Below are 22,447 nucleotides of genomic sequence, written 5' to 3'. Positions count from 1 at the left end.
TCCCTATGAAGTTGAAATGGTTAAGGTTGGTTAGGCTCGTCGAGAACCAGGCGTGACAACTGGTTAGGGTTTATGGTAGGACGTCCCAAGGATCCCTAATAGCACTGACCCTGTCCAAATCTAGACGAACTACGTCCCCACCACTTCTCTGCAGCAGTTGCTTGCACAGATAAAACGGGTTAAATTGCATGTTCAAGGATCGGCAACTGGCGGCCCAACAACATTTTGCTTAGTGCCCCCAAAAGGGTAGGGCCGGCTCTGACTGCATGTGTGGGTATGGATGTAGAGTACACATACCCACGAGCCACTGCAGACCCTGATGAGTTCAGATTTTTTTGTGGCCCCCACCCCCATCAAAGTTGCTCATCCCTGTTGTAGATAATAATATCATCACATTGTGGGTATCTGTGCCAAATCTTTATAAATTGTTTCATTAGCTAAAATAATATGAATGCATATTGTGACAAGACTATTGATATGTTGCATATCAAATGGCCACACGTTAGAACAAAATAATAGTGTTCCTCTTGCAATGCCTAATTACATATCCTACATATCTTTCATGATAAGGAAAGATATTGGTTTAAAATGACTACATGTCAGGACCTCTGGAAAATAAAGAAGAGTAACTTGCATAGTCAGTAAAGTGATAATGATGCTGACTACCACAGAGTGGCAGCATTGCAGCTTGTGGTTTAAATCACTGATACTGTAACATTATTCTCATGCTTCACTGGAGAGCCCCATAGTATGATAACCTGATATGCTCCAGTATCAGTTTGGATTCCAGGCTAATAATACGAGCCCACCCTACCATAAAATCTGTTGCTAATCACAACGTCCAACAAACCAAACTTGAACATGATGTTAAATTGAGATTATGAGAGAGCCATCTGTTTAAATCAATTGAATTTGCTGGCGGCAACATGATGAGACGGTCCAGCTTTTCCAACTCCTGTCCAGGTATTCCAACTCCTGTCCACTCCAACACAGAGTCTGCTTTTCTGCACATAATCAACAAAACCAGCAGTCCCCTTTGAACAAATCCTTGTTACCATGACAGCAGGTAACAGCTAATATGTCAATACATTTTCATCCATGCAGATACATCAAAAAAGCTTACCGTGTTCTTGTATCTTTGTGTGCTCCTGTCTGATGTGTGTGGTCTAACCTGATTGTAAATATAGAATACAGATCTGCTGCCTGTGTGTGTTGACATGCTCCTTTTAGTCAAATATGAAGGACATGATCCCTCTGTCTGAAGGATATCTTGGGCAACATCTCCAAGCTCCGCAACTTACAGCCAGCACCTCACAGCTCTGATAGCACTACAGCTGACAGCTCTCACTCCATTGGAAAATTATAGGACAGTATTAGGCCTTAATGTTTGTTCAGGGTATGGGGAGAATACACACGCTCTAAAATAAACATGTGTTTGTTTTTGTTGGTTCTCGAGGTCAGAGTGGCAGAAAAAAGAAAAATGGCACAGGTGGCCTGGGGGAGGGGTAAGCGTTGGCATGCAGAGGTCTTGCTGTCCCTCATCCACATGGATCAGGCCCATAGGGGGGTCGGTGTGAGACAGTGTGACTGAGTGAGGAGCAGAGCTCAGCAGAGATGTGTCTTGGCTCTTCTGAGAGCAGAGAGGGATCTGTTTCTGAGTAGGGTTGTGTGTGGCTGACCAAGGTTACTGAGCTACTGCAGAGCAGAGCAGAGCAAATCGGGCATCTTATATTTAGCATTGCGACATGCACGCTACGGATTATGTCTTGGGTGTCTCGGGTTTCGCCTTCAGTACGTTTGTGGGTGTGGAGGGGGTCCGGTAACTGGTGGGAGGCCTCTCTTCAGGTGAGGAGGTGGTGGGTTACTGACGTTTAACCCCCTCTCATTCTACGAACATCTCACAGGCAAGCTCTTCCTCTCTGTCTCTCTCTCTCTCTCTCTCTCTCTCTCTCTCTCTCTCTCTCTCTCTCTTTCTCTCTCCCACCCTCTTGCTTTCTTTACCTCTTTACTTCTTTCTCACACCCTCACACAGGAAAAGGCTTTTTACGGTGACACAGTCGTTTCCCATTCTGGAAGGCTATTTGGAGGGTGCAGATAGTAAGACAAACAGTCGCAGAGCACATAGAGGACTAATCAGAGACAAGTAGAGAACACTAACTAGGTTTTTGCAAACCGTTGGAGGGACCTCATTTTAGTGCGGAGGCACATTAAGGTCATAGTTCAAAAGGGGTCATGGATACACTGGCTTTAGAGGCGAAGTCAAATGGGCAAGAAAAGAAAAGTTCAGCCCAGAGACCAAGACCTAAACCACCCAAAAAGGCCAAAAGGATTGTTTACTTTGAGGTAGAAATCGTGGATGCAAAGACAAAGGAGAAGCTACTACTCTTGGACAAAGTGAGTGCCTGGAGTGTGTGTGTGTCTGTGTCACTGTGTCTCATCAGTCACTGTGCACGTTCAATACTGTATTTGATACTGTACACTGAGCAAAATGACATTTAAAAGTCAGAAATAATCAGCTGAGGTCTAATTATAGTCCTAGTAAAAGCCATAATACTGTCTGATGAAGTCAGAGGACACTTGTTTGCTTTAGCTCAAGAAGTTACCGAGTCATCCCTTTGACCGGACAGCCGGCTAATTTACAGTTCTCAGACAATATGGCTGATTCTACAGAGGTTGTGTTGCAGTTAGGAGGTGAAAATTCCCCCTGATCTTGTAGGAATCTTCTGGGCTAGTTATGAGTTATGTGTCAGCTCAGTGTCCTGAAGCCAGTGGGTGTCTTGAAGCCAACAGCAAGCACCATGTATTTAGTGGCTTTTATGAATGTGAGCGGTTGTGTTGCAATCATAATTAATTACGGTTGAAATGCTGTATCATAGTCTCACAATTACTTCAAGATCTTCATTATGAAAACAGATGCAGTTTCCTGTAACTGTAGGCTGTTTTAATTTGCTTGGCTGTCTTAACAGTGGGAATAAATCTGTTAGTGTTATAGCATATGTACAGTATGTGGTATGGTACTAATTTCACAACTTGAAAACAAATATCAAACTTTAGTCAATAAATCTATCTGGGATACATTTATTAGACCCATGGTAGTAACACTAGTAGTATGTTTGATTGACTGTCTTTCTGAACAGGTTGAGCCAACTTCTACTATTTTGGATATTAAGGCTTTGTTCCACAAATCAAGTGAGTATATGACAAAGTCCAGGCCCACCTTAAGAGTGCGTGCACCACAAACATTAACATTTAAATTATAGTAATTTAGCAGACACTCTTATCCAGATCCATTTTCAGTCATTGATGTAACAACATGAAATGTAAAACATTTTTGTAACATGATCTACTCTCTACACCAGGGATGGGCAACTTTGATGGGGGTGGGGGCCACAAAAAAATCTGAACTAATCATGAGGGGCCGCAGTTGCTCTTGACTGCGGAGAGAAAATCTTTAAGTTTTAGAGTTAGTTTCATGCAATTCTATACATTTTGTCATGGGGCATAACGGAAATGTTGCAGTTTTAAAGCAAGTTTGCTGCTATTATACACATTTTGCCATGGGGTGGAGAGGAACATTTGCCATTTTACAGCTAATTTCCTGCAATTCTACACATTTTGCTATAGGGTGGAGAGAAATGTTTGCATTTGTTTTTAATATGATATCTGAGTGAGACTGACTAACAAAATCAATTGATCCGCGGGCCTTCAAAAGGGGGACCAGTTGCCCATCCCTGCTCTACACGCTTAGAACAAAATGTGCTTTCTAGAATCTAAAAGGGTTCTTCGGCTGTCCCCATAGGAGAACCCTTTGAAGAACCCCTGTTAGTTCCATGTAGAACCCTTTTGGTTCCAAGTAGAACCGTTATGGGTTCCATGTAGAACCCTTTCCACAGAGGGTTCTACATGGATGGAACCCAAAATGGTTCTACCTGGAACCAAAAAGGGTTCTCCTATGGGAACAGCCGAAGAAGCCTTTTGGAACGCTTTTTTCTAAGTGTGTAGATATGTATGATCCATATACAATATGTCCTGATAATTATGAGGTTAATCTCGCAATGCCATCTTTCCAAGTCTCGTTAATTACTCGGCTACTGGAAGGAAGCCTAGAAATGGAGGCTATTATAAGCTTAATTAACTTCTGTCTTCTTGCCAGATCCCCAGTGGTACCCAGCCAGACAGTCCTTACGCCTGGATCCTAGTAAGCCCCACACCTCCCATGCATGATGCCTCAGCTACCTACACAGACTCATATGAGTGCTAGAAATTGCTATACCAAAACCGTATTAAGGTCTTATCTTCTGTGATATGGTCCGCAATGTCATGGCTGACTGTAGCATTGTGCTCTGTCTCGCTCCACAGAGGGTAAGGGTCTGAAGGATGAGGACATCTTGCAGACACTTCCTGTTGGAACCACGGCCAGCTTCTACTTCTCTGACCTGGGGGCCCAGATCGCCTGGGGCACTGTGAGCACATGCAAACACACACACACACGCGTGAATGCACGCACGCATGTACGCATGCACACAAACACACACACGAACGCACTTGCGCACACACACACACATTCTACTGTATATCTTGACTCCTGCATTTAAATATACACAGCCACACTCCTTCAATTAATCAACTATAGCCTTGCATATAAATATACACCCACACTGACAGATAGATGCACTGTACTCTGGTTCGGTTTTCTCTCACCTCCTAGCTCCTCTATCTTCTGTCCTAGGACACATAATCTCATGGCCCTATTCCCCCCACAGGTGTTTATCCCCCTGACCTCCTTTTCACCCTCCACTGCCATAGCCTCCTCAACTATTCTCCACAACCAACCACATACTGTAACCACGCTCCATGTCCTCAATCCTCTCACCCCTTATCCACCCGTCTCTGAACCCCCGGTGGAATAGGGTGACGCCAGTGTTGGGGGGTAGCGGGGTCCAATGTCCTCCTTGCAGCCTGGCACCATAGCTGAGATCAACAGTAGCGATCAGTCACCCGTGCTGAGCCTGGACCCATGCCAGAGGTGTTGATTCATAGATCTGTTTCATCACAAACTGACTGTCAGCTAAGCTGCCCTATCTCTTGGGGAATGCTTGTGTTACATGCCAACTTGTTTTCTCTAATACTCTATTACAAATAATCTACTTGCCCTCCTCCCTAGGCACTCCTGTAGATCTGAATTGATCGGATAGCTTTAAGCAATATGATAAAACTTCCATCCAGCCTATCAGAACGCAAGGTGAAGCAAGTAGCACCTACCGATCCAATCAGCACCAACAGTGCCTTGCAAAAGTATTCATCCCCCTTGGCGTTTTTCCTATTTTGTTGCATTACAACCTGTAATTTAAATGGATTTTTATTTTTATTTCATGTAATGGACATACACAAAATAGTCCAAATTGGTCAAGTGAAATGAAAAACATAACTTGTTTCAAAAGATTCTAAAAAATAAATAATGGAAAAGTGGTGCGTGCATATGTATTCACCCCCTTTGCTATGAAGCCCCTAAATAAGATCTGGTGCAACCAATTACCTTCAGAAGTCACATAATTAGTTAAATAAAGTCCACCTGTGTGTAATTAAGTGTCACATGATCTGTCACATGATCTCAGTATATATACACCTGTTCTGAAAGTTCCCAGAGTCTGCAACACCACTAAGCAAGGGGCACCACCAAGCAAGGGGCACCACCAAGCAAGCGGCACCATGAAGACCAAGGAGCTCTCCAAACAGGTCAGGGACAAAGTTGTGGAGAAGTACAGATCAGGGTTGGGTTATAAAACAATATCCAAAACTTTCAACATCCCACAGAGCACCATTAAATCCATTATTAAAAAATGGAAAGAATATGGCAGGGCAACAAACCTGCCAAGAGAGGGCCGCCCATCGAAACTCACAGACCAGGCAAGGAGGGCATTAATCAGAGAGGCAACAAAGAGACCAAAGATAACCCTGAAGGTGCAAAGCTCCACAGCGGAGATTGGAGTATCTGTCCATAGGACCACTTTAAGCCATACACTCCACAGAGCTGGGCTTTACAGAAGAGTGGCCAGAAAAAAGCCATTGCTTAAAGAAAAAAATAAGCAAACACGTTTGGTGTTCGCCAAAAGGCATGTGGGAGACTCCCCAAACATATGGAAGAAGGTACTCTGGTCAGATGAGACTAAAATTGAGCTTTTTGGCCATAAAGGAAAACACTATGTCTGGCACAAACCCAACACCTCTCATCACCCCAAGAACACCATCCCCACAGTGAAGCATGGTGGTGGCAGCATCATGCTGTGGGGATGTTTTTCATCGGCAGGGACTGAGAAAACGGTCAGAATTGAAGGAATGATGAATGGCGCTAAATACAGGGAAATTCTTGAGGGAAACCTGTTTCAGTCTTCCAGAGATTTGAGACTGGGACGGAGGTTTACCTTCCAGCAGGACAATGACCCTAAGCATACTGCTAAAGCAACACTTGAGTGGTTTAAGGGGAAACATTTAAATGTCTTGGAATGGCCTTGTCAAAGCCCAGACCTCAATCCAATTGATCATCTGTGGTATGACTTAAAGATTGCTGTACACCAGCGGAACCCATCCAACTTGAAGAAGCAGTTTTGCCTTGAAGAATGGGCAAAAATCCCAGTGGCTAGATGTGTCAAGCTAATAGAGACATACCCCAAGAGACTTGGGTTGGGGTGAATAGTTATGCACGCTCAAGTTTTTAGTTTTTTTGTCTTATTTCTTGTTTGTTTCACAATAAAAAATATTTTGCATCTTCAAAGTGGTAGGCATGTTTGGTAAATCAAATGATACAAACCCCCAAAAAATCAATTTTAATTCCAGGTTGTAAGGCAACAAAATAGGAAAAATGCCAAGGGGGGTGAATACTTTTGCAAGTCACTGTACATGTCTCACCTTTATGTCTTCCCCCCTCCTCAGGTCTTCCTATCAGAGTGTTATGGACCACTGCTCATCTACTTGATGTTCTACTTCCGCCTGCCTTTCATCTACGCCCCAAAGTATGACTTTAGCAGCAGCAAGCACTGGGTTGTACAGTGAGTGTCAAATTACTGCATTTTCAAGGATCTATTCTATCTCTGTCACTATACCTCGCACTTCTAAATATTTCAGGCTCTCCAAGTGATGATTACAGTGACATAATTACGTCAGGTTGACAGGTGATGGTGTTAACAGTGAAGATAATGTGTGTGCTGCATCAGAGAAGCATGACAGCCATCTTGGACTGTCATAGAGACCAGTGAATGAATGATGTAGTAATCAAAGCTAAATATGTGATGATAATAAGATGTAATCTATACTATGATAACTTTTCCCCTCCCGCTGCAGTTTGGCCTGCATGTGTCACTCATTCCACTATGTGAAGAGAATCCTTGAGACGCTGTTCATCCACCGAATCTCCCACGGTACCATGCCACTGAGAAACATCTTCAAGGTGAGAAGATTGAATAAGGGCATCTTATTGTACTATTTCACTGTAGAGCCCCTAGTCCCGCTCAACCTGCCTCAGATAGCTCCTTTGTCCCACCCCCCATACACGCGGAGACCGGCTCAATCGGTACCTCCAGTGATGCTATCTCTTTCAGCGTTACCCAATGCTTAGGTGTACCTCCACTGTACTCATATCCTTCCATATCCTTGTCTGTACATAATGCCCTGAATCTATTCTACAACGCCCGGAAATCTGCCCCTTTTATTCTCTGTACCCAACGCACTAAAAGACCAGTTCTTAAAGCCTTTAGCCGTATCCTTATTCTATTCCTCCTCTGTTCCTCTGGTGATGTAGAGGTTAACCCAGGCCCTGTAGCCCCCAGTATCACTCCTACTCCCCAGGCACTATCATTTGTTGACTTCTGTAACAGTAAAAGCCTTGGTTTCTTGCATGTTAACATCAGAAGCCTCCTCCCCAAGTTTGAGTTATTCACTGCGTTAGCACACTCTGCCAACCCTGATGTTCTAGCAGTGTCTGAATCCTGGCTTAGGAAGGCCACCAAAAATTCAGAAATTTCCATCTCGAACTACAACATTTTCCATCTATATAGAACTGCCAAAGGGGGCGGAGTTGCAATCTACTGTAGAGATAGCCTGCAGAGCTCTATCATACTATCCAGGTCTGTGCCCAAACAGTTTGAGCTTGCCCCCCATCTATCCTCAGAGTTCGTACTTCTTGGTGACCTAAACTGGGATATGCTTAACACCCCGGCCGTCCTACAATCTAAACTAGATGCCCTCAATCTCAAACCAATTATCAAGGAACCTACCAGGTACAACCCTAAATCCATAAACATGGGCACCCTCATAGATATCATCCTGACTAATTTACCCTCTAAATACACCTCCGCTGTCTTCAACCAGGATTTCAGCGATCACTGCCTCATTGCCTGCGTCCATAATGGGTCCGCGGTCAAACGACCACCCCTCATCACTGTCAAGCGCTCCCTAAAACACTTCAGCAAGCAGGCCTTTCTAATTTACCTGGCCCGGGTATCCTGGATGGATATTGACCTCATTCCGTCAGTAGAGGATGCCTGGATGTTCTTCAAAAGTGCTTTCCTCTCCATCTTAAATAAGCATGCCCCATTCAAAAAATTCAGAACTAAGAACAGATATAGCCCCTGGTTCACCTCAGACTTGACTGCCCTTGACCAGCACAAAAACATCCTGTGGCGTACTGCATTAGCATCGAACAGCCCCCACGACATGCAACTTTTCAGGGAAGTCAGGAACCAATATACACAATCAGTTAGGAAAGCAAAGGCTAGCTTTTTCAAACAGAAATTTGCATCCTGTAGCACTAACTCCAAAAAGTTTTGGGACACTGTAAAGCCCATGGAGACTAAGAGCTCCTCCTCCCAGCTACCCACTGCACTGAGGCTAGGAAACACTATCACCACTGATAAATCTACAATAATGGAGAATTTCAATAAGCATTTTGCTACGGCTGGGCCATGCTTTCCACCTGGCTACCCCTACCCCGGCCACCAGCTCTGCACCCACCGCTGCAACTTGCCCCCCCCAATTCTCCTTCACCCAAATTCAGATAGCTGATGCCCTGAAAGAGCTGCAAAATCTGGACCCCTACAAATCAGCTGGGCTAGACAATCTGGACCCTTTCTTTGTAAAATGAGGCGCCGAAATTGTCGCAACCCCTATTACTAGCCTGTTCAACCTCTCTTTCGTATCGTCTGAGATCCCCAGAGATTGGAAAGCTGCTGCGGTCATCCCCCTCTTCAAAGGGGGTGACACTCTAGATCCAAACTGTGACAGACCTACTGTATATCCATCCTGCCCTGCCTTTCGAAAGTATTTGAAAGACAAGTTAACAAACAGATCACCGACCATTTCGAATCCCACCGTACCTTCTCCGCTATGCAATCTGGATTCCGAGCTGGTCATGGGTGCACCTCAGCCACGCTCAAGGTCCTAAACAATATAATAACCGCGATCGATAAAAGAAAGTACTGTGCAGCCATCTTCATCGACCTGGCCAAGGCTTTTGACTCTGTCAATCACTGCATTCTTATTGGCAGACTAAATAGCCTTGGTTTCTCAAATGACTGCCTCGCCTGGTTAACCAACTACTTCTCAGATAGAGATCAATGTGTCAAATCGGAGGGCCTGTTGTCTGGACCTCTGGCAGTCTCTATGGGGGTGCCACAGGGTTCAATTCTCGGACCGACTCTATTCTCTGTGTATATCAATGATGTCGCTCTTGCTGCTGGTGACTCTCAGATCCACCTCTACGCAGACGACACCATTTTGTATACATCTGGCCCTTCATTGGACACTGTGTTAACAAACCTCCAAACGAGCTTCAATGCCATACAACACTCCTTCTGTGGCCTCCAACTGCTCTTAAACGCTAGTAAAACTAAATGCATGCACTTCAATCGAACGCTGCTTGCACCCGCCCGCCCGACTAGAATCACTACTCTCGGCCGTTCTGACTTAGAATATGTGAACAACTACAAATATCTATGTGTCTGGTTAGACCGTAAACTCTCTTTCCAGACTCACATTAAGCATCTCCAATCCAAAGTTAAATCTAGAATCGGCTTCCTATTTCGCAAACAAAGCCTCCTTCACTCATGCTGCTAAACATGCCCTTTTAAAACGGACTATCCTACCGATCCTTGACTTCGGCGATGTCATTTACAAAATAGCTTCCAACACTCTACTCAGCAAATTGGATGTAGTCTATCACAGTGCCATCCGTCTTGTCACCAAAGCCCCATATATGTCACGCTCTGGCTCCGGGACTTTGACCACCACCCCTCCATAATACCCCCGTAGCGCCCCTGGTCCGGTCTGACCCCGCTGGCTGGATCTGGACTGGTCATTGACGGAGCGGATTGCTTACGCTCCGTTGTGGAGCAGCTGACCGGTCTTACCAGGCTGACAACTCGCACCCCGGGCTTGGTGCGTGTAGCAGGAACGGGCTGAACCAGGCTGACGACTCGCACCCCTGGCTTGGTGCGAGTAGCAGGAACGGGCTGGACCAGGCTGACGACTCGCACCCCGGTCCACGGTGTGCGTCGCCAGCCCAGCCCGGCCTGTTCCTGCTCAACGCACAAAGCCTACTGTGTGCGTCGCCAGCCCAGCCCGGCCTGTTCCTGCTCCACGCACAAAACCTACGGTGTGCGTCGCCAGCCCAGCCCGGCCTGTTCCTGCTCAACGCACAAAGCCTACTGTGTGCGTCGCCAGCCCAGCCCGGCCTGTTCCTGCTCAACGCACAAAGCCTACGGTGTGCGTCGCCAGCCCAGCCCGGCCTGTTCCTGCTCAACGCACAAAGCCTACGGTGTGCGTCGCCAGCCCAGCCCGGCCTGTTCCTGCTCCACGCACAAAACCTACGGTGTGCGTCGCCAGCCCAGCCCGGCCTGTTCCTGCTACTCGCACCAAGCCAAGGGTGCGAGTCGTCCAGCCTGGTCCAGCCCGTTCCTGCTACTCGCACCAAGCCAAGGGTGCGAGTCGTCAGCCTGGTCCAGCCCGTTCCTGCTACTCGCACCAAGCCAAGGGGTGCGAGTGCGTCAGCCTGGTCCAGCCCGTTCCTGCTACTCGCACCAAGCCAGGGGTACAGTCGTCGGCCTGGTCCAGCCCGTTCCTGCTACTCGCACCAAGCCAAGGGTGCGAGTCGTCAGCCTGGTTCAGCTCGTCCCTGCTACTGCACTAAGCCAAGGGTGCGAGCCGTCAGCCTGATCCAGCCCATTCCTACTACTCGCACCAAGCCAGGGATGCGAGTCGGTCAGCCTGGTGAGGCCCGTTCCGGCTCCACGCATCAAGCCTAGGGTGCGTATCGTCAGCCAGGTCCGGTCCGTTCCTGCCTCACGCGCCAAGCCAGGGGTGCGCGTCGTCAGTCCAGATCCTACCAGCTGGGTCAGATCGGACCGGGGCGCTACGGGGGATTGAAGAAGGGTGGTGGTCAAGCCCGAGCCGGAGCCGCCTCCGAGGAGTAATGCCCACCCAGCCCTCCCTGTTTGGGGTTTCTGAGGCGCGTGCTGCAGTCCGCGCCTTTAGGGGGTACTGTCACGCTCTGGCTCCGGGACTTTGTATGTTGAGCCAGGGTGTGTTCGTTTTGTTGTGTTTGGTTTGGTTTTGGTTGTGTTTCCTTGTTTGGTCGTGCTGACTCCCAATCAGTGGTAACGAGTGTCAGCTGTCGGCTCGTTATCTCTGATTGGGAGCCATATTTAAACTGTCAGTGTTCACCTTAGTGTTGTGGGTTTTTGTTCCGTATTCAGTCTTTGTCACTGTGGACTTCACGTATCGTCATTGTTTGTTGTTTTGGCATTGAGTACTTTAATTTAATAAAGTCATGTTCACTCAACGCGCTGCGCTTTGGTCTCATTCGTCAGACGATCGTGACAATATACTACCCACCATTGTGACCTGTATGCTCTCGTTGGCTGGCCCTCACTATTCGTCGCCAAACCCACTGGCTCCAGGTCATCTATAAATCACTTCTAGGCAAATTGGTCACCATAGCAACACCCATCCGTAATATGCGTTCCAGCAGGTATATCTCACTGGTCATCCCCAAAGCCAACACCTCCTTTGGCCGCCATTCCTTCCAGTTCTCTGCTGCAAATGACTGGAACGAACGGCAAAAATCTCTGAAGCTGGAGACACTTATCTCCCTCACTAACTTTAAGCATCAGTTGTCAGAGCAGCTTACCGATCACTGCACCTGTACACAGCCCATCTGTAATTAGCCCACACAACTACCTCATCCCCATATTTTTATTTACATTGTTATTTATTTTGCTAATTTGCACCCCAGTATCTCTATTTGCACATCATCTTATGCACATCTATCACTCCAGTGTTAATACTAAATTGTAATTATTTTGCACTATAGCCTATTTATTGCCTTACCTCCATAACCTACTACATTTGCACACACTGTATATAGATTTTCTATTGTGTTATTGACTGTACGTTTTGTTTATTCCATATGTAACTCTGTGTTGTTGTTGTTTTTATCGCACTGCTTTGCTTTATCTTGGCCAGGTCGCAGTTGTAAATTAGAACTTGTTCTCAACTGGCTTACCTGGTTAAATAAAGGTGAAATAAAAATCTCCAATCTCCAATTCTAAAGAGGATCTGTGATCCAGTTTGATCCAATGATCTCTGATAATAACAGTATTTCTATACCTTTTATTTAGTGGTTTACTTTCATGTGACATAGTTTCTAAACTTATTGTCTGGGGTAAACATATTGTCTAATTAATTTGTTATTACATTCTGATGACTTGTAAAACTGGTCTTGCTTCTTTTCCAGAACTGCAGTTATTACTGGTGTTTCGCAGCATGGATGGCCTACTACATCAACCATCCACTCTATACACCGCCCTGTAAGTCCTGTCTACCCTGAGGTGATATCATATCTAACCCACCTAATGCACACTCATCTCTACACTGTCTGCTGGTTGCCAGGATGTTACAGAATACAGATAGATCTTTTCATAATCCCTAATGACTTTCAATGTTCTTTCCCATGATACATCACACCTGCTTGTGTGTTTACAGACTATGGGCAACAGCAAGTGAAGACAGCACTCATTATATTCTTAGTAAGTATTCTTTAGTTAGTGTGTTGAAGATTATATTTATTTTAATACCTCATGATGTAATATATTAATTTAGTAATTTCTTTGTAATGGAGTTGAGGCTACACAGTAGGCCCATTAGGCACAAATAATCAGTGGTGTAAAGTACTTAAGTAAAAATACTTTAAAGTACTACTTAAGTCATTTTTTGGGGTATATGTACTTTACTTTACTATTTCTATTTTTGACTTTGACTTTTACTCCACTACATTCCTAAAGAAAATAATGTACTTTTTACTCCATACATTTTCCCTGACACCCAAAAGTACTCGTTACATTTTGAATACCAAGCAGGACAGGAAAATGGTCAAATTCACTCACTTATCAAGAGAACATCCCTGGTCATCCCTACTGCCTCTGATCTGGCGGACTCACTAAACACAAATGCTTCGTTTGAGAATTATGTCTGATTGTTGGAGTGTGCCCCTGGCTATCTGTAAATTAAAAAGGAATGTGAAATAATTTGTACTTGTACTTTTACTTTTGATACTTAAATATATTTTAGCAATTACATTTACATTTGATACTTAAGTATATTTAAAACCAAATAGTTTTACTCAAGTAGTATTTTACTGGGTGGCTTTTACTTTTACTTGAGTCATTGTCTATTAAGGTATCTTTACTTTTACTCAAGTATGACAATTGGGTACTTTTTCCACCACTGCAAATAATAGTCTTACCACCATACGAGGAGACGAGGTTACACAATAATAACATCATTAACATCAGTGCAATATAGATCAGACTTCCCAGCAGAGTAACAATAATATCTTCATGGAGTTACTAGAGTTATCACATTGTTATTACATAGGTATAAGAGCAACTTAATGTAAAGTTTCACCAGGAAGTGTCACCAGGTCTTCTTTTGTGTTTGGTTAGAGTTGTGGCTGATTGAGCCCTTTGTCATGTTATTGTGTTTTCCTCATCCTCACAGTTCTGTCAGGTCGGCAACTTCTCCATCAACATCGCTCTACGCAACCTCAAATGTTCAGGTGAGTTCCCATAGGCTCTTGCTTATATTATTCATGCAGTGCAGTCCATTATCAGATATGTACTTCGAAAGTTAGCACACAAGGTTCCTAGGTTCCTTCCTTTCTAGGGAGTTTTTCCTAGCCACTGTGCTTCTGCATCTACTTGCTCTTTGAGGTTTTAGGCTAGGTATCTGTATACTTTGTGACAACTGCTGATGTAAAAAGGGCTTTATAAAATACATTTGATTGATTGATTAATTGACAAGCACTGCTTTACAGGAGCCCCATGTTAACCTTTTCTTCTCCATTCTTTCTCATATTATCCCAGGTTCGAAGGTCAAGAAGATCCCACACCCGACTAAGAATCCGTTCACCTGGATCTTCGCGTTGGTGTCTTGTCCCAACTATACATACGAGGTGAGGCGTTCTAGTAAAGAATGGTGGGTTGATTGAAATATTTGTATTTGCACGTTTTAGACTGGAAACACTTTGAAATTCAGTTTCACTTCCCCTCCTGGGGTTTGGAGTTATAGTGATGCTGCCACCTTCTGGCCAATAGGTGTCAAGAGAGAATAAATGGAACGGTATCAAACACATGAAACACATGGTTTCCTTGTGCTTGATACCATTTAGTTTAGTCCATTCCAGCCATTATTGTAATCCGTCCTCCTCTCACCAGCCTCCAGTGGTACTACATGTATAATATGTGTAACAGTGTATCTGGTCCTCTGCAGCTGGGGTCGTGGATGGGCTTCACAGTGATGACCCAGTGCTTGCCGGTGGCTTTCTTCACCATCGTGGGCTTTGTCCTGATGACGGTGTGGGCCAGGGGAAAGCACCGAAACTACCGCAAGGAGTTCCGTGACTACCCCACCCTGCGCTCCCCTATACTGCCCTTCATCCTTTAGTCAGAGAAGGGCTGGTCCCACACATAACTTGACCCCCTTCAGCCCCACTGCAGTCTACAGCTGGACTCTCAAGGCATGTTCCCTGGTGTTTCTGACTGGGTAGGTTGGAAGGAGTTGTTGGAATAGTTCAACTACACTGTGACTCCGGTCTTAGGGAGTTTAAAACCCTTTGATGACTTAAATGCAGATGAGTCTTAATCTGATGTAATGTGTACTACCGGTACCTACTGTACATGTCATTGTGTGGAAGCACAAATTAATGAAAAAAATACACTTGTTTTACTAAAGCAGTGACTTAACTGTCGGCTAAACTGTTCTGTTGGATTTTGTATTATTTGTTGCATGTTATAGCTTGTCGTTTGTGTCAAGATTTAACGTGTCATTGTTTAAACTAAGTTTCATCTAACAGCATTCTCATTGTGTGATGGTTGGGTTTCAGACAGTAACACTAATTCATTTACATATTCGTCTTACCGCTTATTATATACACAGAGGTAATAAATATCACACCACAAGAGTGGAAAAGACAACTTTATTTTTCCCCCTGGAAACAGGGCCAACATAACAATTAACAGTGTGACATCAAACACGTAACAGATGGAAATATGGAATGTGACGTTGTTTCAAAAGCAGAAGGCAAAATGAAGAGAGCTCATTGTAATCCTCTCAGATAACAATGTTGCATTTGATCAAGATGTCCATCATATCGTGGGGAATTGTATGTTACTGTGTTGAGATTGTAAACAAAGAAAATGTATTAGTGCTACAATGACACTTCCTAAAGTTTTTGGTTGGTTAATTTTCCCTTAAAAAAATAACATCATTCAGTTGTTTTCTCTCCTCAAACTGAAGCAGGCAGGATCATTGGGGCCTTGAGCTACATTGGTTCTGGTCTGCCAGTCCATTTCAACTAGAATTCTGCTTCAAACACTTTTAATTTTGTAGATTAAATCTAGGTTCATCCACAGTAGATTAAATTAGATGAATCTAAAATGTTTAGAAGTGAAGTGAACATAAATGAGGGGATGAGGAAATGCAAAAGGCAAGCATACAAACATACAAATGACAGATGATGTTGCCTTAGTTTAGCAGGTACTACATACTGTATATTGGTATTTCTAAATGTTAGTGAAACAGTTAATAACAGTAATAAAACCTAGGTCAGTACTGGTGAAGCCATGAGAACATCTGGAGACTAAGCTTAATTTCCTTTGCTGGTATAATGAGAGATTGACATCACTGACCTTTGATGAATCAACAAACTCATACTGTACATTCTCAAATTAAATCAGTTCACATTGTCATCATACAAGAAAAACAAAGTTGAGTTTCTAGTTAAACTGAGGATATCATATGACATTTGATATGTCTTTTAAAAATACTGTCTGAGTAAACAATGAAGAAATGTAAGTACCATGTTTGCTAGAACAGATACACCAAGGATACATGTTATTATTTTCTTGTCAGACTGACTCAGAGAGCACAGAAACCAGTCTTTTAAAGAAGGCTCCAGTGGTAGCCAAGTCTAGAGTCTGAGGAATCCAGAGAAAGTATTTCTCACTGGCTGCACTCACTGACCCGCCCCTTACATAACAGGCAGCCCTCCACTTTGACTTTTATAGCGTCCTTAGGCAGGTTCCTAACATTCCTATATGAGTTTAGAGGGAGATCCTATAAAAGCAATACCACCAGAATGGGTCTGGTGACAGCAGTCCTTATCCCCAGTACCACAGAGAGGTGGTATGGAAGCCCACGTACACGTTTATAATCACTGTCAAGGCCCAAGTCACTACCACAGTGTCCTTTTCCCCACATCTCCTTGAACCGTTACAGAAGGTTCTAGAGATGCAGTGAACACAGTATGTGTGTATACTGTATGAATACAGACAGATACATCTGCTCCTCAGAGGAGTGTGTTGTTCCGTTCCCCCCTCTCATGGTCAGAGATCGTCCTCCTCATCCAGGAAGTGGGTCCTCTGCAGCACCTTCACGTGGCGCTCGTAGATCTTTAGGGCGGGCCCAAGTCTGATGGACAGGCCAGTCAACACGTCACTGCGCTGCATCAGGAGCAGGGACTTTCCATCAATTTCCTGTTGGGGGGAGAACAGATGGAGTGATTGAACTAACATCTAAATGTGGATTGGGGTGTGAACTAGTTACATCAAAGCAAATGCATCCTAGTCTAGGGGGTACAGGATCTGTTGCTTTGGTTTATGGATGAGCACATTCATATATTCTAATGAAAGCAATGCAAATGTCATGCATATATTTCATGTATGCTTTCATATCATTTAACTTACTATTTGCCCAAGCCATTTACCCAGGTCAAGAAACAACCACCAGCCAAGCGATACTCAAATACATTTTACACGATGGCCACTTTTAGAAGTCAACAGGAGGTCGAGGGCCACGGGTCTGTGTGGACACCCCACAGGCTGCCATTAGTGTCACTGCACTAGCCCATAGGACCTTCACTTCATACAGATTACTAAGAATTGGATAGGTGGTACTTCAATGCAATAAGGTCAAATCTTCACCTTGTCTACTGATGGGCTACGTGGACTGTTCACCATATTGATTATAATATACCCAACACTTTCACATCTCCAGGAGTGCCTGGGGGCTGTCTCTGGCTAGCTAGAGGCTGTCTCTGGACAGGGATTCGGTCTGAGTGGTTGTCTGAGTGTACAGATACTGCCCCCTGTGTGGCAGTTTGAGGGACTGCACTTACCTGTGTTCTGAAAGCTACAGCCTGCTCTGGAAAGCCTGCAGCAGAGAAGTAGGTGGCCACGTCCGCCACGCTCCACAGCAATAAGTTCTGCCTCGTCGTCTCCTTCTTCACAGAGCTGTGGGGTAGAGGATGGGGGAGATAGCGTGAGACACTGCAGACAAAACACAACAAATGTGTCCTTTTGTTGACGTTGTTTCGTTTGAAGGGATTTGTACAGTGTGCTATTTGAGGCTGTTGGTGTACCTTGGTTATTTCTGTATGATGTCTACATTGAAGTGAGTTGGTGTATTTTGGGGTGGGAGGCTTAACAACAATGTAACTAACATGTAATAGGTTAACTTAGTGCACCAAAGCTCTAGCAAGGATGCAGTGAGTGTCCCCTGAGTACAAGCTGGTGTCAAAAACATTAAGCGACTCACACTTCTCCGTTTTTCAAATCGTTCTTGACATCGTCTTGAGCCATCACGTAAGAGGCAACGTCCATCCCCTTCTTGTATTTAGCAACTGTAATAGATACAGTGGCCGGTAAACAGAATGTCTCTCATATCCTAAACATCCTCACTGGGAACACATGAGAAAAATAGAAATATGAGAAACTAATATGAGAGATGGGCATAGAACAGAAGAGAAAACCCACAGTCGTCAGAGGGAAAAGACAACGTCTTGGGCCGTCTGTCAGAACCCTTCATGGTCTCATCCACACAGTCAGGAACCAGTTGGTCAGAAGTGAGACCACTCTCCTCCATCCTCACCCCATCCTCTCTCTCTCTCTTCACCAAGCTCTTCTGAACCCATGGACAGGTCCCCGATGGCTGTACTATCGTCTTTAAAGCCCCTGAAGGGGGGAAAGCGAGAGAGATGCCCAGTCATACATGGGCATAAACACACACATCAGCTTGAAACTGTCTCCTGGCATTGGATGCTTACTCACTCACTATACTGTAACTCATTGCTAGTCGCTACAATACAAACCTACTCCTAAAACACTCAGTCACTACCCAGCATTAAGACACTACGGCAAGCACAATTAAATGTTAGTGTTTTCTCCAAAACATGAGTAACATGGTAGATTCTGTCTGTCCCTTACTGGGCTTGAACCAGCAATCTTCTGTTCCCAACAACACAACGCACTCACAAAGCTGTTACCTATTGCTCCACAGACACCATGGCCAGTGCAGAGCAAGGTAAACAACTAGACTACTTCTAGGTCTCAGAGCGGGTGATGTCACCACTGGGCCGTACAGCTAACTAGCTAGCCATTCCACATCGGCTACACTTGTACACATAGTATGATCTGTTAATACAGCATACTAACCAGTTCCTGTGTTTCTCTGCATCCCTGAGGGTCCATGCTCAGCAGGGCAGAAGGCAGAGTCACACAAACACTCATTTTGCCTGAGGGCCAGGGGACTAGAGGGGGACAGAGAGCTGGACCTCCTACTAGTCTTGCAGGTAGAGGGGTGGTCAGACACAGGGCTTGGGCTTGGGCCAGGGTGGGAGCCGCTGGGGGAGCAGGGGGCAGAGTAGGGGTGGACAGCACCAGACCCCCCCTGCACAGCTTTCTCACCCCCAGGAGAGGGAGAGGAGCCCTCGTGGCCATCTTCATCAGCCCCCTCCTCTTCCTCCTCCTCCTCCATGGTGCTGTCTGTCTCCATTGACACTGGCACCTCATCCTGGAACACAATCATTGCAACATAAGAATTTGAACAGATTCACTATCCGTTTAGCTTTTTTTTGTGTGTGAAAACATTCTAATCGTACTCCCCCAAAATGATCCACCCCACTTTATATTGTGAACAAGAAAGATCAGTTGGTTACTACATCACTGACATTAATCAGGTGCTTAATGTATTAATAACTTTCTTGGGTGTAACAGAAGGACAACTGATCTTCTCAATACTGGCAGAGAATATTAATTCAGATCATTTCTCATAAATTAACAATAAAGTGGGAGTGTCAATCTGATTGACAGCACAACAGCCTATAGGCTAGTCTACAACCCTAATATATTGACCCGTTTAGATCAACTAGGCCAACAACAGCTCTGCTGGTAGTGATAAGTACAGCAGGAGAAGCAACATAGCCTACTCAGGCAAGGGAGGGGGACGGGACAGCAGGCCACTGGAGGGGGAGGGGGCTAGTGGGGAGAGAGTGGCCCCCGTTTGTCCTGTAAGTTAATGATTGGATAGAAGTGTATTCTGGCATTCTTTACTTAAAAATATCTAATTTACATTGAATATCATGTAAACTGCGCCATGATACCTACACATTTTCTTCTGACCTTTCGCTAGAGCAGCAGTCAGACAAACATTCATTCATTTTGAACGCAGCTAGGCCTACACCAGAAAGGAGAAACTCGCGAGCGTGCCATAAACTGTAATCAGCGGGTTGAAAATGTGTTTCAGCCCACATGGTGTGCGTTAGCGCGAGTCGACTCCTGATTGAAGGAGACATGACATAAAGCCACGCTCATACAGACGTCGCAATAACCAGTCTTCATTTGACCGCTGTCGACAATAATTGCCTTTGGAGGCCTTGTCCCCGTAGAGCACACAGGATGTTCACTCCGTTCGGAACTACAGCTGCGCTATTCGTCCACATTGTGTTCGGTATCCAACCACAATTACTCATTCCAATATAGCTTAATATGGGCCACATATAAGTTTAGAAGTGTTATTCACATATGCACAGGGTTTATTTTCACTCGCTTTGTCGTCGATGACTGTATATAAGCGCAGAAATGAGCTTATTCAGCCTGTGTGCGTGTCCAAAGCTACAACTAGCGGAGGCGCGAGTACGAGCGCTCAACTCAGCAGAGGCCGCCCCGCACCTCAGAGGCGCTTGAGTCAGACATTATAAAATAACTTTAATTGAAGAACAGGCCTAACTCCCATTAAAATATTTTGACGCTTAATCATGAGCTCCATTATTTGGATATGCAGAATAGGCTATTTGGATTTGTCAATAATCGTTTTAATTATATATATTGGCCCAAAAAATAATACTTGACGCAATCTGCTACTTTTTCTTGTGGATATATAATAAACTACAGGAACAGAGCGTGGACAACGTCACCATTTTCTCCCATTTTAATGTAAAAGTGCGCAATGGAGGAGTCGCGCGAAAGACTTCCCACTTCAGTCAGATAGAGCGCTCCTGAATCTAGTCTAGTGTGGCCGATTCTAGCCACGAAGCTCCCGATATAGCAGCAATACCTTCAGTAGGGCTACTTTGACTTTGGGTAATTTTTTCCTGCGACAGACGCTCGCGAAACCCATTAAACCCGCGGCTTCATATCTAGCAGCGTGTTACTTATGAATACATCGACTGTCACCCCCTTCGTGAAATACCCCGAGCACACGGTCCCCCATTCGGTCACGCACATCCGAGGTATGTGACTTTCGCTTCGGCCCCCCTTCACTGCAAAGCCGAGTTTGTGCTTGAAAAGAGCCTTCCGCTGGTAGGCTGTGGTTGTTGCTAATGCTGGCAATCGTGCAAGTTTTTTTTTTGTCGTTGTTTGCTCTACAGCTTTAGCGCCCAGACAAACTCACTTCTACACACAACCTCTTTTTTGTATTATTACTGCAAGCGCAGCTCCCATTGGTAGGCTATTTTTCACCTCGGTCGCGCGAGGTAGCTACAGCCGCTCCCCGTCTGCGGCAGTTTGTTTCGGTGCACTTGCATTCATCACGCCACCCCTCCCTGAATAGAGAATCCCGCTTTACACCATTTTCCTAGCTACACCATATGCCTGTCTACTCAGTATAATAGTGAGGACGTGGGTCTGTTATCTTCTCTGGGGAAGATGGACGGTGTGTCACGGCACGGGGTCACTGAAACAGGCTGCCTTGCGTTACCTCCAAATTCTCTGTCTCATCCTGGTCAATGGGTACGAGTGCGCTGTCCCCGTTGCTCAAATCGGAGTGGTTAGCTTCTTCCACCGCAGTTGTTTTGGTCGTGTGATCATCCTTTTTCCTGCTTCTTCTGACTACTTTGGCTGCATTTCGATACGAAATCGAGCCCTTGTAGTTAACTTTCAAGACTGTTTGCTCTTGGATCAGTTTCTCGAGTTCCTCGCTGGTTCGTTCTGGCGCCGATCCATGTCGTCTCCGGACCATTCGACAAATTCTTTCAAGGTCTGGTCTGGCTTTTCGCGACCGCAGTGAGTCAATAGTGTCCAAAATCCAATCGCGGTAAACGGGTTCAGACATTCTCCTGGTTGGGGTCGTTCGTTCGGTTTTGCCCCAGTGCGTCAACCTTGTTGCGATCCGCGGCTCGAGTCCAGCTTGAGAAAAAATTGAAACCTCGCTGTACGCTTGCGTTGTTGTGCGCTTTTAAGGTGACCCACTTGAGATAGAATCAAGCTCTACAGGAGATATTTAAGGTGGTATTTCGAAGTTAGGACTAACGAGGCGCGCATGTGTTAATTTATCATCACTTGAAAAACAAAAACAAAACATTTAATACTTTTTATAATAAATTGGGGTAAAAAAATGATACGTCTCGTATAATATAAAATGGGCGAGTCTGGAAGGATAAAGCCACTTTTTTCCAGGTGATATTGTCTACGATAGCACGGTAGTAGGCCTACAAGATGCAGATGGATAAGGAGGACCTGCTGTTATTACCATGGCGGTGGCTGGCTCCAGACCAGACATATAGCCAGGAGCCATCTTATCAGTGAAGGTATTCTCCTCCATCCTCATCCGACCTTTTCTGGATCGA

At 45.0% G+C, this 22,447-nt stretch overlaps 2 protein-coding genes across 3 annotated transcripts; one reads left to right on the top strand and one right to left on the bottom strand.

Moving 5' to 3' along the window:
• Positions 1-1,604: 1,604 nt before the first annotated feature.
• tecra (trans-2,3-enoyl-CoA reductase a) lies at positions 1,605-15,307 on the top strand. Of its 2 annotated transcripts, none has more exons than XM_041863879.2 (11): positions 1,605-2,394; positions 3,138-3,189; positions 4,154-4,198; positions 4,360-4,463; positions 6,931-7,046; positions 7,339-7,444; positions 12,785-12,857; positions 13,033-13,076; positions 14,047-14,104; positions 14,412-14,523; positions 14,818-14,929. In XM_041863879.2, exons 1-11 carry the CDS (start codon positions 2,233-2,235, stop codon positions 14,843-14,845), a joined length of 900 nt encoding a protein of 299 aa, XP_041719813.1. In that variant the 5' UTR covers positions 1,605-2,232; the 3' UTR covers positions 14,846-14,929. The 2 variants fall into 2 exon arrangements, with proteins under 2 accessions (XP_041719813.1, XP_041719812.1); XM_041863878.2 differs by having other exon boundaries at positions 1,614-2,394; positions 14,412-14,500; positions 14,818-15,307.
• Positions 15,308-15,504: 197 nt separating this feature from the next.
• Positions 15,505-22,024, bottom strand: samd1a (sterile alpha motif domain containing 1a). The gene is made up of 6 exons (XM_041863877.2): positions 21,580-22,024; positions 19,038-19,395; positions 18,360-18,557; positions 18,142-18,226; positions 17,723-17,837; positions 15,505-17,081 (listed from the first exon to the last, which is right to left on the bottom strand). Exons 1-6 carry the CDS (start codon positions 21,931-21,933, stop codon positions 16,932-16,934), a joined length of 1,260 nt encoding a protein of 419 aa, XP_041719811.2. The 5' UTR covers positions 21,934-22,024; the 3' UTR covers positions 15,505-16,931.
• Positions 22,025-22,447: the final 423 nt, after the last annotated feature.

Source organism: Coregonus clupeaformis, chromosome 35, assembly GCF_020615455.1.
Source record: "Coregonus clupeaformis isolate EN_2021a chromosome 35, ASM2061545v1, whole genome shotgun sequence".
Lineage (NCBI taxonomy): Eukaryota > Metazoa > Chordata > Actinopteri > Salmoniformes > Salmonidae > Coregonus > Coregonus clupeaformis.
Note: the sequence above shows the minus strand (reverse complement) of the source record. Positions and strands in the feature narration are given on the sequence as shown.